This window comes from Rhipicephalus sanguineus, chromosome 8, assembly GCF_013339695.2.
Source record: "Rhipicephalus sanguineus isolate Rsan-2018 chromosome 8, BIME_Rsan_1.4, whole genome shotgun sequence".
NCBI lineage: Eukaryota > Metazoa > Arthropoda > Arachnida > Ixodida > Ixodidae > Rhipicephalus > Rhipicephalus sanguineus.
In genome coordinates, this window is record NC_051183.1 from 22291466 (window position 1) to 22303450 (window position 11985).

Genomic DNA, 11985 nt, shown 5'->3' on the forward strand with positions numbered 1-11985 from the left:
AGCCGTCGCTCTCCCGCCCACAGAAAACTTGCATACATGCCCCATCCAATAGCATTAGCTCATTTCCGTGACGTCAAGCCCCTTTCGCGTATTTCAGGTAGGTGATTTTGTCATACAGACGCATGTTCGCGACGCTGGTTTTCGATCGAAAAACTTGAACTTCCTGGCAAACTTCCGCAAAAGTTTCACTACTAGGGGAAAGGCAATACTTCAAGTAGGACGACGATCTTTAAGTTCATTATATGGGTAGTATTTACATTAGCAGCGAAAAAGAAACCCTGGTTAGAAATGAAGCTAGCTAGCACGACTCCAGGGGCGTAGCCAGAAATTTTTTTCCGGGGGGGGGGGGGGGGGGGGGTTCAACCATATTTTATGTATGTTCGTGCGTGCGTTTGTATGTGTGCGTGTATATATACGCAAGCAAAACTGAAAAATTTCGGGGGGGGGGGGTTGAACCCTCCAACCCCCCCCCCCCCCCTTGGCTACGCCCCTGCACGACTCTCTTGCACAGATGAATGGCAGGCGGGCCGCAGTTCGGGGGGCGGAGCTTCTATTTATTATTAGGTTCTAACCGACTATAGAAAGTGTACCTCCTTAATGCTAACCGATTATAGCGCCGATGCGCAGAGAAAGCACTATTTGCTCGATTTGCTTGGCCTGTCCGTTCAATCGAATCGCTTCACATCACTGCGCACGTCTTCATTGAAGCGAAAGCAAACAGTAGCGCCGTGACGGACGTTCAAACCCGTGTTCCGCGCAGCAAAGTTTAACTTAGGAGAGGAAAGCTCGCAACGGCCGGCGACCGGGAAAAGCACTGAAGGCGGGCCCGCTGTTCCAGATTTGTTTCGCCTGGTTGAGTGACCATTCTATATTAGGAAGAATAAGAAAGAAAGTTACGCTGAAATAGAAACACCAATGGAAAATACCCGTTAATGTTTACGTTGGCTACGAGAGGGGAAGGGGGGGGGTCAATGTCCGGTTGGATGACCAGCGGCAAACCGCCGACTGACTCGTAACCCCCTAGGTTATCTTCACGACCAGATCCCTTAACACCTGCCTAACCAGTCCGCGGCGTCGTCGATGCAACGTGTTTCCATAACCTGCGGTGCTAATTTGGACATTGTCAAATTCAACCCTGTCGTCAAATTCCGTTATTGGCGAGCTCTGATTGGCCCAGAGGGCTGCTAAGGTTTCTCTGATTGGCTTAAAATGGCGCCATTACGAAAGTGTACGGCATTGCGGAATTTGACAGTGTCCAGAATGGCGCCCCTGTAGAAGCGCAATAGCGGGACTTGCGGTTGCAACCACAAGCGGGAGTCACGTGACCTGGGAAGAAAGTCACGTATGGCGTCATACTTCCTCAAAATCTCAATTGATAGAAATGTTGTGGCTTGCATTACGTAAGTATCGTTATTTTGACGGTGTCAGTGGTTGACCTGTGTCACTGGGGAGGAGGGGGGTTGTAACCTATACGCCAGTCCGCGCCGCGGTTCTCACTATTTTACCGGCATCACTATACTGCCAGAACGAGAGTCGACAGTGACCTGCGCCGCCCTTCCAATAGAGTCACACGTGACGTTATTGGAATTTAACTTGTGCTTGTGTTCGCCAACGCGTGTTTACTCGCGCACTATAAGCCTTGACCATTGTTGGCTAGTTTGGCTTAATGAGAACAATTCTTCGCTAATGTAGGTTGGAGGAGGTTCTTTCTTGTTGTGTAGGTTATACGTTGGCTATAGAATGTGTAATGTTGGTTAATCTCAGAGTCATTCAATCATAGGTATTTTTCGTTAAGTAAGATTTCCGTTCTGAGAAATGCGTACGGATTTCTTTGTAACCTTGCCATACAGACGGTTACATGGCAATTTTCCCTTTCACTATATTTATTGCTCTGTCACGAACGTCCAATCATACGGCGGACATAGGTTAGCGTGAGCTTTGAAGCTTGCCAAATAAAACTTGGAAGAGCTCGACCAGCAAGCAAACACAGGAACGCTTTCGCGGAAGTTTATTAGTATTTCAGAAAATACATCCCATTCGACAAACGCTTACAACGTGAAGTTGCTGGTGGTGGTATCCGCACTCCATATCGTTGTGTCCGACTGATAGAGAATTACAGTGTAAGCGATGATAGCGCTTGTTATCTGTAACGATGAACAGGTGTGTTAATAACGGTATCTGGTGTTTTACGTGCCAAAACCTTCATATGATAATGAGGTCCTTCTTAGTGGAGGACTTCGGAAATTTCGACCATCTGGTGTTCTTTAACGCCTCACTTTTCGATCGTTCAGAAAATCAGTTAAAATTAATTACTACGCAAGGCAGATTTTAAACTCAAACAACCTCAAAATCAAATAGCGCTGTGCAGTGTGCTTCTTTTCTGTGTCCGTGCTTCTTGCGCTGCGTTTATTGAAACGACCTTTCATTCTTTTCGGAACGTACATACATATTCTGCAAGGGCATAAGTAAAGATGAACAATTCGCGGTAATTTTCGATGATGCGAAATTGTGTACTGGTTTGTTGGAGTTTAATGCATGATCACCGCATACAGCCCATTTCAGCTGCTGTGAGTGATTAAATGCCCAAGTGAAGTGTGTATCGAGTAGAAATCGCCGGATAAGGGATGCAGCCAGAGCCGAGATAAGAGGATTTGTCTCCTTGAAGGCTGCCCTGAAGAAGGTAAGTCCTCTTGCCTCGGCTCCGCTGACATCCGAAGACTTCTCTTCTTCAGGGCAGCCCTGAAGAAGAGGAATCCTCTTGACAAAACAAAAAATAAGCTTTATTTGAGCATAGCACATACAGGGTTAGGTAAGGTAAAAGGAGGGCTTAAACCCCCTGACTAGGCCTTACCTCGCTGGTGCAGCAGAGACAGCGGATTTGAAAGTTACAATTTAACTAGAACATAATCGCTAGTACAGTAAGAACACAATCGCTAATTACAGTAATACCATAATGACAGTAATGACATAGTAACAGAACATAATCACTAATGCAGAAATATTAACAAGAACATAATCAGTAATGCAGTGACTAGTAATGCTTAGTAACAGTTACACTTGGTACCAGGGGCGTAGCCAGAAATTTTTTTCGGTGGGGGGGGGGGGGTTCCCACCATACTTTATGTATGTTCGTGCGTGCGTATGTATGTGTGCGTGTATATATACGCAAGCAAAATTGAAAATTTTCGAGGGGGTTTGAACCCCCCCCGACCCCCCCCCCCCCCTTGGCTACGCCCCTGCTTAGTACCATTACTAATGCAGTAACCAAACATATTAAGACTTATACAACACATCCAATTCCGAAGCAAGAAACATGCTCATTATTAAATGTTTAAATTCATGAATTGTTTTACAATTTCTGGCTACTTCAACAACATTAGGACACTTATTACATAAACTCATAGTTTCATACTAAATAGTTTGCCTACCATAGCTTGTCCTGGGCTTCTTCATTACTACTGATGTGTGGCGCAAACTGTACCCCGTGTCTCGTCTGAGGCACCGGTTTGAAAATGTCTCAAAGTTGGAGACCTTTTTAAACAGCCGAATGCAAATCTTTGCTCTGTAAGAATTTCTAATGTTAAGTATATTTTGGCGCATCATTAGTTTAGAAGACCCTATGTATTCATTTGAAGAGTTAAGCAAGCGAAGAGCTCGACGTCGTAGTGCTGCCAGTTTTTCTATATACGTTTTGTTTCCGTTCCCCCATACTAATAAGCCATAGCTAAGATGCGAATGTACAAGGGAAAAGTACAGTTGTCTGACGAGCTTGACAGGCACATAGCACCGGATTCGTCGTAGTAAACCAACAGAGGGTGCAACCTTGGTGCTTACCTTATCTATGTGCTCTGACCAGCTTAAATTTTTATGAAATATAACACCTAGAAAAGAATGGCTTGCCACGTGCTCTAGTTGCGATCCACAATAAAATAGTTTTGCATCGTAACTTATTTCTTTATTCTTAGAACAAAAAACCGTAAACTTCGTTTCCTTCGCGTTTAAGTTAAAGAACACATTGGTGTCATCCGCGTACATAATCATTTCATATGTTAGCGGGATGTTTACGATATTATTTATATACATGATAATCAATAATGGCCCTAAAATTGAACCCTGGGGTACTCCATATTTATTACGTTTTTTTCTGAACTGTAATCTTGCAGAGAAGTATACTGCAATCGCGAATCAAGGTAACTATTCATAAGTTTTAATGCTGCGCCGCTAATGCCATATATTTGTTAAGCAATACTTCAGGGTTTATATAATCGAAGGCCCTTCGAAAATATAAAAATATACCAATCGTAAGTTTTTTCTTCAATATTACCTACAATTGCATCTCTGACTCTTAATAATGCCATTTCGGCTGACTTATTCTTCTCAAAGCCATATTGCTTATCCGAAATACGTTTATCCAGTCATTGCACGTACGAGATATTGACTAAAGGCTTACCGACACCACTAAAGGCGGGCCGACTTTGAAGAAGCCAAGTGCCGAGAATCTGAATTCCTGGTGAATGCAAGTGTGGCGGAACTCCTGAATCTGAAAATGAAACAAAGTGCACGTGGATGGTATGTGAACCTTCCTAAGTATGTTGAACTGAGTTAGTGTTAGGGAAGTGTCGGTGAGAATGTTCTTGTCGAGATTATTTTCCTCCCTCTCTATCTGTCCTCCCCCCCCCACCCCACACACACGTACACACACACGCACGCACTCACGTCAGTCATGGTTCACATTTTTACATCGGTGGCTTTTTTAGCTATCTTTCTGTCTACTTTCTTTTTAGGCTCTTTTCTGCCCTCCTCCCCTCTCCCTGCTGAATGGCAAGCAGGCGAATATAGGCCGGCTGAACTTTCTGCTTTTAATAAAGAGCTTTCTCTCTCTCTCTCTCGGTGACATTGGCTGCCTACTCCTGTATATCAGCATTTAAGTATGACTTTGTAATTTGAAATCTGCGTGCGCTAGTTGTGCCCAGTGATCTGCCTCTCCAGTGTTCTCTAGAAATGGTTAACACTGTACAAATGGCTAGAATGCATGTTGTATGGCTTACTCGTTTTCTGGCATCCCGACTGTGTTCAACGGAAACAAGCATCTTTGTTAGCTCAATCCAGGTCTCCCTCGCCTGTAAACGAAAAGAAAAAGTTTGTTATTGCATCGCACGGCATGAACCGAAGAACCAATGATTATATATTTGAAAAGCCTAAACAATTCTCGTTTGTCTGCTCGATGTTTCTTTTAATTGGCGGAAAAGATGCTCAAGTATACTTTCATACTACAACAACAACTACAACAATCGTAAAAGCATTATGTTAATGCAACCTCCATAAGTCACAACACTAGTGATATACCAAGACGCTAATGCACAAGGTTCTCTGCACTGGCACTTTCACTTTATAGACACGCATATGCATATACAACTACTGTGATACTAAAAACGTGGAGTGATATGCACTCAAGGCTGCATTCACGGATGACATCAACGACGTCGCTTCGAAAAACTATGTCTATGAGTGCGGCAGATTGGGTCAAATTCATCTTTTAATAACTTGTTGGCTAATAGAGTAGCTATGTCATTGCTTCACAATAGCGAAATAGTGTTATTCGTCAATGTTTACGAATTGGAGGAGTTTGAGTAAGCCTAACACGCGCACAGGCATGCGAGAAATCATTAAAGAACATACCTGTTTGTTTGGCAGGACAGCGCAGAGTGATACAATCACCATCTGGGCGCAAAGGGCGACGCATCCGAGAGCGTTGATGAGACTGACCTCGGGTCGATGGAGCTGTTTGATGACGAAGTAGGTCCACGGAGCCGCAACGAGCAGGTTCAGGGGAACCACGATGAACAGGGACAAACCGAACGCGCTCTGGAACTTCCAGAATACTTCCATGATCTCGTAGAACAGGCGATGAAGCTCATCAACTCCCAGAACTTTCGGGGCTATCTCGTCCTCTTCTTCAAGCGAAGCCTGCATATCCCGTAGCTGATCGTTTATGGCCTGTATGTAAGACGCGAGCGTCTTGCTGTAGAACATGATCCAGGTATAGGTTATCATGCAGGCCGCCTGTCCGTGGAAAAGGCATACAACGCCGTAGAATTCGTTCCAGGCCAGCATGTCCTGGGTGTAGTCCGCGAACAGAAAGAGAAGCGGCACTATGGAGACGAACAAGAGGACGGCTAGCGCCACGTTGAGGCCGACTATCAGAAACGCGGGCGTCTTGAGCGATGCCAGGACCGGAAGTCGACGTTCCAGGTCGCCGAAGCTGTTGGCCAGACAGGCTAGCCTCGGAGCCCTCTCGATCGTGGCGCAGAAGTTGAAGACCTGTATGATGAGCGTCCGCGTCGAGTAAGCCAGCGTGACCGCCTTTTCGATGGACTCGGAATCGTTGAACATCTTGAGGACTTCGTAAGAGTCGTAGGCGAAGACTGCGATCAGCACGACCCAGCTGGCGACGGCGTAGACGGCGTACTGACTCCGACGCTTGCAGACGACGTTCTCGAGACCTGGGTCGTCGTCTGGGCGTCTTTCTCTGCTTAGAAAACTGTAGCCGAGGAACCTGTAGTAAGCGTTGACGACGTGAAACGACTCGAAGAATGTTTTCGAGCCGTTGGAATGCGTGAGGGTTGGACTTGGCTGAGAGGACATCGTGCTGTCGAGCGAGTAGAGGAATGCCAGTCCAACTACTAGGCCTCGTATCACGGAGAGAGCAAAGAAAATGATCTTGGACGCCTATGATGAACACTTGTGTTACAAGTCGAAGGCATTAGCGATCGGTAGAGCGTTTTCCCGCGCTCTCAGGTGGAATCGATAAGAACTCGTAGCTAAATGCTTCCACGTGGAAGTTCGAGGTCATTGACCATTAGAACGCTTCATATCCGGCATGCGCATAAATATCATTCTACTGCACGTGGACAAGTCATTAGCTGTAACCCTGGCTGATAATGGTTTTCACACTGTCACCCCTCGTGCATCGCTATTATAAGGCCAAGGTTTGCTGCTTTCGCAGGAAATTAACTTACAACCTTCGAATTGTTCAAAGGTTGTGGGTTCGGGTCCCAGTGACGGAAAGGCTGTTCCTTCGTTCACTTTAATTTCCTTCCAATTTATGTAGTAATTACTACACTAGAGCTAAAAACGACAAATTAATGTCCTGTATGCTTTCCTTGGCTTAGAGAGAAAGAGAGGAATATACTTTAATGGAATGCTAGCGATGCTAGTCTGGCTATTCGCCTGGCATTCTACTGCAGGTGCTCAGGTGCTGGGTGATGATTGCGATACATACACTGATAAATACATAACAGCACGTACAGTCACACACGTACACATAAATCACAGTGTTTCCTTGACTTAATTGTCTGTTCGATTCATTTGGTTATATCTGCGTTTAAGAAATGACACAGGGATGGGTTGTTGCTGTCGATCGCTTTATTTTCGTTGCTTGCACTTTACAAAGTTGTCAAAGCGTCGATTGTGTCGGCATTTCTTGATTTGCAGAGCTTGAACTTGCAGCTGCTTGCCATTTCATATCCCACAAATGTGGACAAGTTTATAAATGCGGTCTGTGTGGGGATAAGGCATACGTTGTTCGCCCTAATAGTCGCGTAGAATGGGAAGGGAAGTGGAGGCAGCTTATGTTAGAAAGTTTTCGCATTCGTGTAGTCATGACTATTATTAGTCATGAGTATGACTACGCTCGTGATCTAACGCGACTACATAGTTCTGTTACTCTTCTTTTGTTATCTAAGAAATTATAGTGCTACTTTACACAACCCAAACAACCCGCCTATGCAATGCACTCATACAAGGGCTTTCATAAATAAATAAATAAATAAATAAATAAATAAATAAATAAATAAATAAATAAATAAATAAATAAAACTATGTTTTCTGTAAAGTACGACATTATACACAGCAAGAGAGACAGCCTGGTATAAATGTTGGGAAAATGGAGCTATGCAGTTTCATAGGGCGTCCCAGCTATCACCCAGCATGATTACAAAAAAAGAGGAACGTCGTTACGCGAAGCGCACCTAGTGCATAATGTTACCAGTATACTGTAGTAGCCACAACAAATTTTTTTGTTAAATGAGGTTTAGTTAATTAGTCCTAATTATGTTTCTAACTGGACAAATACTCACCTAAACATTAAAATGTCAATGAGGCATATGTAGGCTTGTTCAAATGACATCTAACGGCGCTATTTAAAGGCGTACTCCGGCGATTTTTCGAGGTCGATGGATCTCAATGAAATTCGCTGGGTACATTCCTTTGCACGTTTCCGTCGTTTATGCCAAATTACAGGCTTGAGACATGCGCAGATTGTTTGCAAATGAATTTTAAAGATTGTCTGCAAACGCCCTCCTGGCTTCCCACAATTATTGACAACATTGCGTCTGTGACGTCAGTATTGGGAAGGCGGCGGAAGTGACGCAGCCGAGGGCACCGCTAACTTCGGCGCTTCGGCCGCTACAGCGAGCGTTTGCTGTGCACAAGGCGACAGACAGCGTTGGTTTGGACGGTGCTTCGCTGGTCGTCCCGGCTGTCACAGTTTTCATACTCGGCGCCGGCGTGACCGGCATGCCTTGCATGACTTCCGGTTCGTTTGTAACAACGTCTACGTCATACGTAGACAGCACACTCGGTTGGGTTTCGGTTTCGGTGTTGAGCTTTCTTGCTTATTTAAAATTATTCTCCAATTTGCCCAGTATTTCTGCTATCGGGCCCGTAACAGGAGCGTCTCAGGAACATAGAAGCACCATTACTTTGACATGGCCGAAAAATCGCCGGAGTTGGCCTTTAAAGAAGTTATCAATTGCGTGCTCGTATTTTTGGGCTAAGAAAGCCCGCGAATTCTCAAAATTGAACCCATGGCTAGACTACAGCTCACTACAGTCAAGATTATGCTCCCGCCTTTTCCGGGTGGGAGCGTAGTCGCGTGTTATTTTAAGTGCGAAGCATTTCTTAGCGTACCTTTGCCACTTTGAGCGTTTCTATCTATCTATCTATCTATCTATCTATCTATCTATCCAGCCGCCTAGGTCTAGGCGCTCTCATGGTCGCCTCCTTAACTTGGTGTAGACCAAAATTGGCATGCGAGGGTAAAAGGATTTGACAAATATGACCGTCGGGTCATGACATGACTAGCGTGAAAATCCTGTCGAGTACATCGTCAAACCCTTTCCTCCAGACACGTGTGGCACATACCCGTTTACCACGGGCCGCGGTGTACGCGCATGCGCCACAGGTGATTGACAGTTTATGTGTACCCAGGAACGGCGAGAACCGACATTGGTATTTTAAATGCGTAAGCGTTAAGAAAAACCGACACCGGACGCGCAGACCCGACGAATGCAAAGGATATAAATTAGGATCCCAGCAGGAATCGAACCCAAGCATTCTGCGTGGCAGTCAGGTATTCTAGCACAGAGCCACGCCAGGTCTAGAAACTGCTTTGGAAAACACCCTATGCAAGCGTAATGTCGGTGCAACGTCAATTGTGACTGTGGGACTGGCTGTCTCATTTTATAACAAAGCAATGAGCACTACATATGTACTCCTATGATGCAGGCGTCATGTCAGGTTAACGTCTGTGGTTCTAGTGTTGGCTCTGCTTTTATAGCAGTGTAATAAACGTTACATTTGTATTTCTATATGATTCAGCAAGCTATGTGTAAGCGTTGCTCAACCCTGGAGGCATACGCTAACGAAAGTCACATATCATGTTCCCATCATCGCACCGTAAGGTGCACTTCGCTGCCATAACACTGATGTGTGTGACGCAACGTGAGTGCCGAGGTTACGTCAAACCGAAAGTTACCACTTCGTAACGCTTGGCTCAGAGCCAGAAAAATGCAGCATGTAACTACTCGCTGACTGCTTAGCATGAAGCCGATTCCCACAAGGCGTGGGATCTGCCGAATTTTTTTCTTATTTAGTTTGTTTCCTTTATCAGCCGAAAAAAAATGAGCGCGTAATGTGTACGTTGCTGAAAATAGCGCAGTTAGATGCTATTTCAGCACGCCTACATATGCCTCACTGACATTTTAATGATTAGGTGAGGGCTCGCCGAGTTGGAAATATAATTAGGACTAATTAAATAAACCTCATTAACGAAAAAAATTGTAGTGGCTACTACAGTATACTGGGAAGAATATGTACTAGGTGTGCTTCGCGTAACGACATTCCTCCATTTTTTGAATCGTGCTGCGTGATAGCTGGGACGCCCTGTATATGTTCCCACCATCAGGATGTGATGACGCTCGACAGCTGCGTCATTTTCTAAGTGACTTTCTGGCAAGATAATGTTAAATAAATTTAATTTATGCAAGAAGACACATAACAAGAAAAAATCGCAAATGTTTATGAAATGCAGCCTCTGGCACTGGGAAGAACGGTAGCAGCTATCAAATATAGCGATGCTACCTGTGACCACATTTCTTGAATTGCTAGGGAAACATTCGGAGCTGGTTGGTCGCAATTATTCGATCGACTTGTGCATTCACTGTGCAGGCGTGTGCAAAATTTTTAATGCTCTTCAATTTAAATATCTTTGAATACTGTCAGGCTAACGCCTGCATATGCCCAAAATATTGCTATATCATGTACCTATACGCTACAGATTGAGCCTGTGAACACAAAATAATCACATCGTTAGTGTGAGGACTTGGCTAATGCTTTCTCAAAAGCAAGGGCTGGATGATGCAATAAGAGGCCTTGAAGTAGACTACACGAGGGTTATCTTCCTTAAATAGGGTGCAAGACACCCCTAAACAATGATTGCGCAAGATTAAGTGGGAAAGTGTCTGTGTATATTTGTAGGCCACTACGCTCCGTACAATATAGCCTTAGCATTTGGTACTGTACATCTACAGTCGGCACCAAAAGTTTAGAGACAACTAGGTCTGAGAAAATCTTTGGATTTCCCAGAAATTTGTGACTGTACTCTGTCGAACTGCACAGTACGTGTTGCTAGCGTGGTTTAGAAAAGGCCAGAAATCTAAACTGAAGGTTGCCTGTCGAAACAGCGATAATATTCAGCTTTTTCTTGTGTGTCGTGGCCCCTAGACTTCTGATGCTAACTGCACACTATAAAGTATGTTCTAGCTAACACGTAAACTATTTACTGGGCCTGTCCCACAAATACTGAAACTGTCTGTTCAAATAACTAATAAAATAGCTGGTGCAAAAGAGAGCAGCCGCCAACGTCGCCTTGCGCTGAAATGAGCAGCTGACACATTGCGTGTTCGACAACAGGACGACGCAGTTAAGGTAAAGGTGGTGCTTCTTAGCCTGGAACTTCCTACATAGTTTGCTGGAGCAAACATAGACACTACGATCGAACAGCGTCAGTGGGAATGAAAATTAGTACGCAGATTTAACTAATAATCGCTCTTGCGGCTCCTAACGATCCTTTGACGTCATTTGTGTCGCTTCACCTTACAAATTTGCGTACGCTCCTCTTCTGATATAAAAACAACAACAAAAAAAAAGCAAGGCAAGCAGTCTCTGGCGCACAGGCGTAATCACTTAAAATTTTGGCATTATTAACATTATGGAATGTTAAAATGGGGAGTTGGACGGTATGATATGCTGACCAGAAAAAGAAAAGGCGCAGCACCTGATGAAGTAATAACTCAAATGGAAAACAACTAAAAATTATTTCTGCAGCCATACATCCAATACCAGTACTTAAAAGTACTGGGTCAACGTTTTCTGTAGCGATAAATTGACAAAAGAAACATACCTGACGGAAACATACCGTCAATTTTTTGATCGCATAAAGAATAACTAGTAACATTCATTCACAATTTTTTTTACTGCCATGAAATAATATTAAAAAATTTCGAATCTCGGATTCTTGACTCGTACACAACTAGAGTAGAAGTCGATATTTACGCTCGAACCCGGAAAATTCATATAATCGCGCGTCTCTTCATATATAATTCAGCTCAAAGTACGTGGTCCCATGGAAAGTCTGAAACAGAC

At 44.3% G+C, this 11985-nt stretch overlaps 1 protein-coding gene across 1 annotated transcript; it reads right to left on the reverse strand.

The window, feature by feature from the left end:
• Window positions 1–2048: 2048 nt before the first annotated feature.
• On the reverse strand, window positions 2049–6645 carry LOC119403073 (putative gustatory receptor 93b). Its single transcript, XM_037670021.1, has 4 exons — window positions 5680–6645; window positions 5049–5120; window positions 4451–4540; window positions 2049–2144 (listed from the first exon to the last, which is right to left on the reverse strand). Exons 1-4 carry the CDS (start codon window positions 6643–6645, stop codon window positions 2049–2051), a joined length of 1224 nt encoding a protein of 407 aa, XP_037525949.1.
• Between the last annotated feature and the right edge of the window lie 5340 nt (window positions 6646–11985).

Bases quoted from the DNA above. Each gene is read 5' to 3' on its own strand.
- LOC119403073 (XM_037670021.1), bottom strand. From the start codon at position 6,645: ATGTCCTCTCAGCCAAGTCCAACCCTCACGCATTCCAACGGCTCGAAA. The intron at 4,541-5,048 runs GTAAGCCATACA...TTTCATTTTCAG, and splicing joins GTCGGGATGCCAGAAAACGA to ATTCAGGAGTTCCGCCACAC. The intron at 2,145-4,450 runs GTAAGCCTTTAG...TCATCGTTACAG, and splicing joins GCCCGCCTTTAGTGGTGTCG to ATAACAAGCGCTATCATCGC.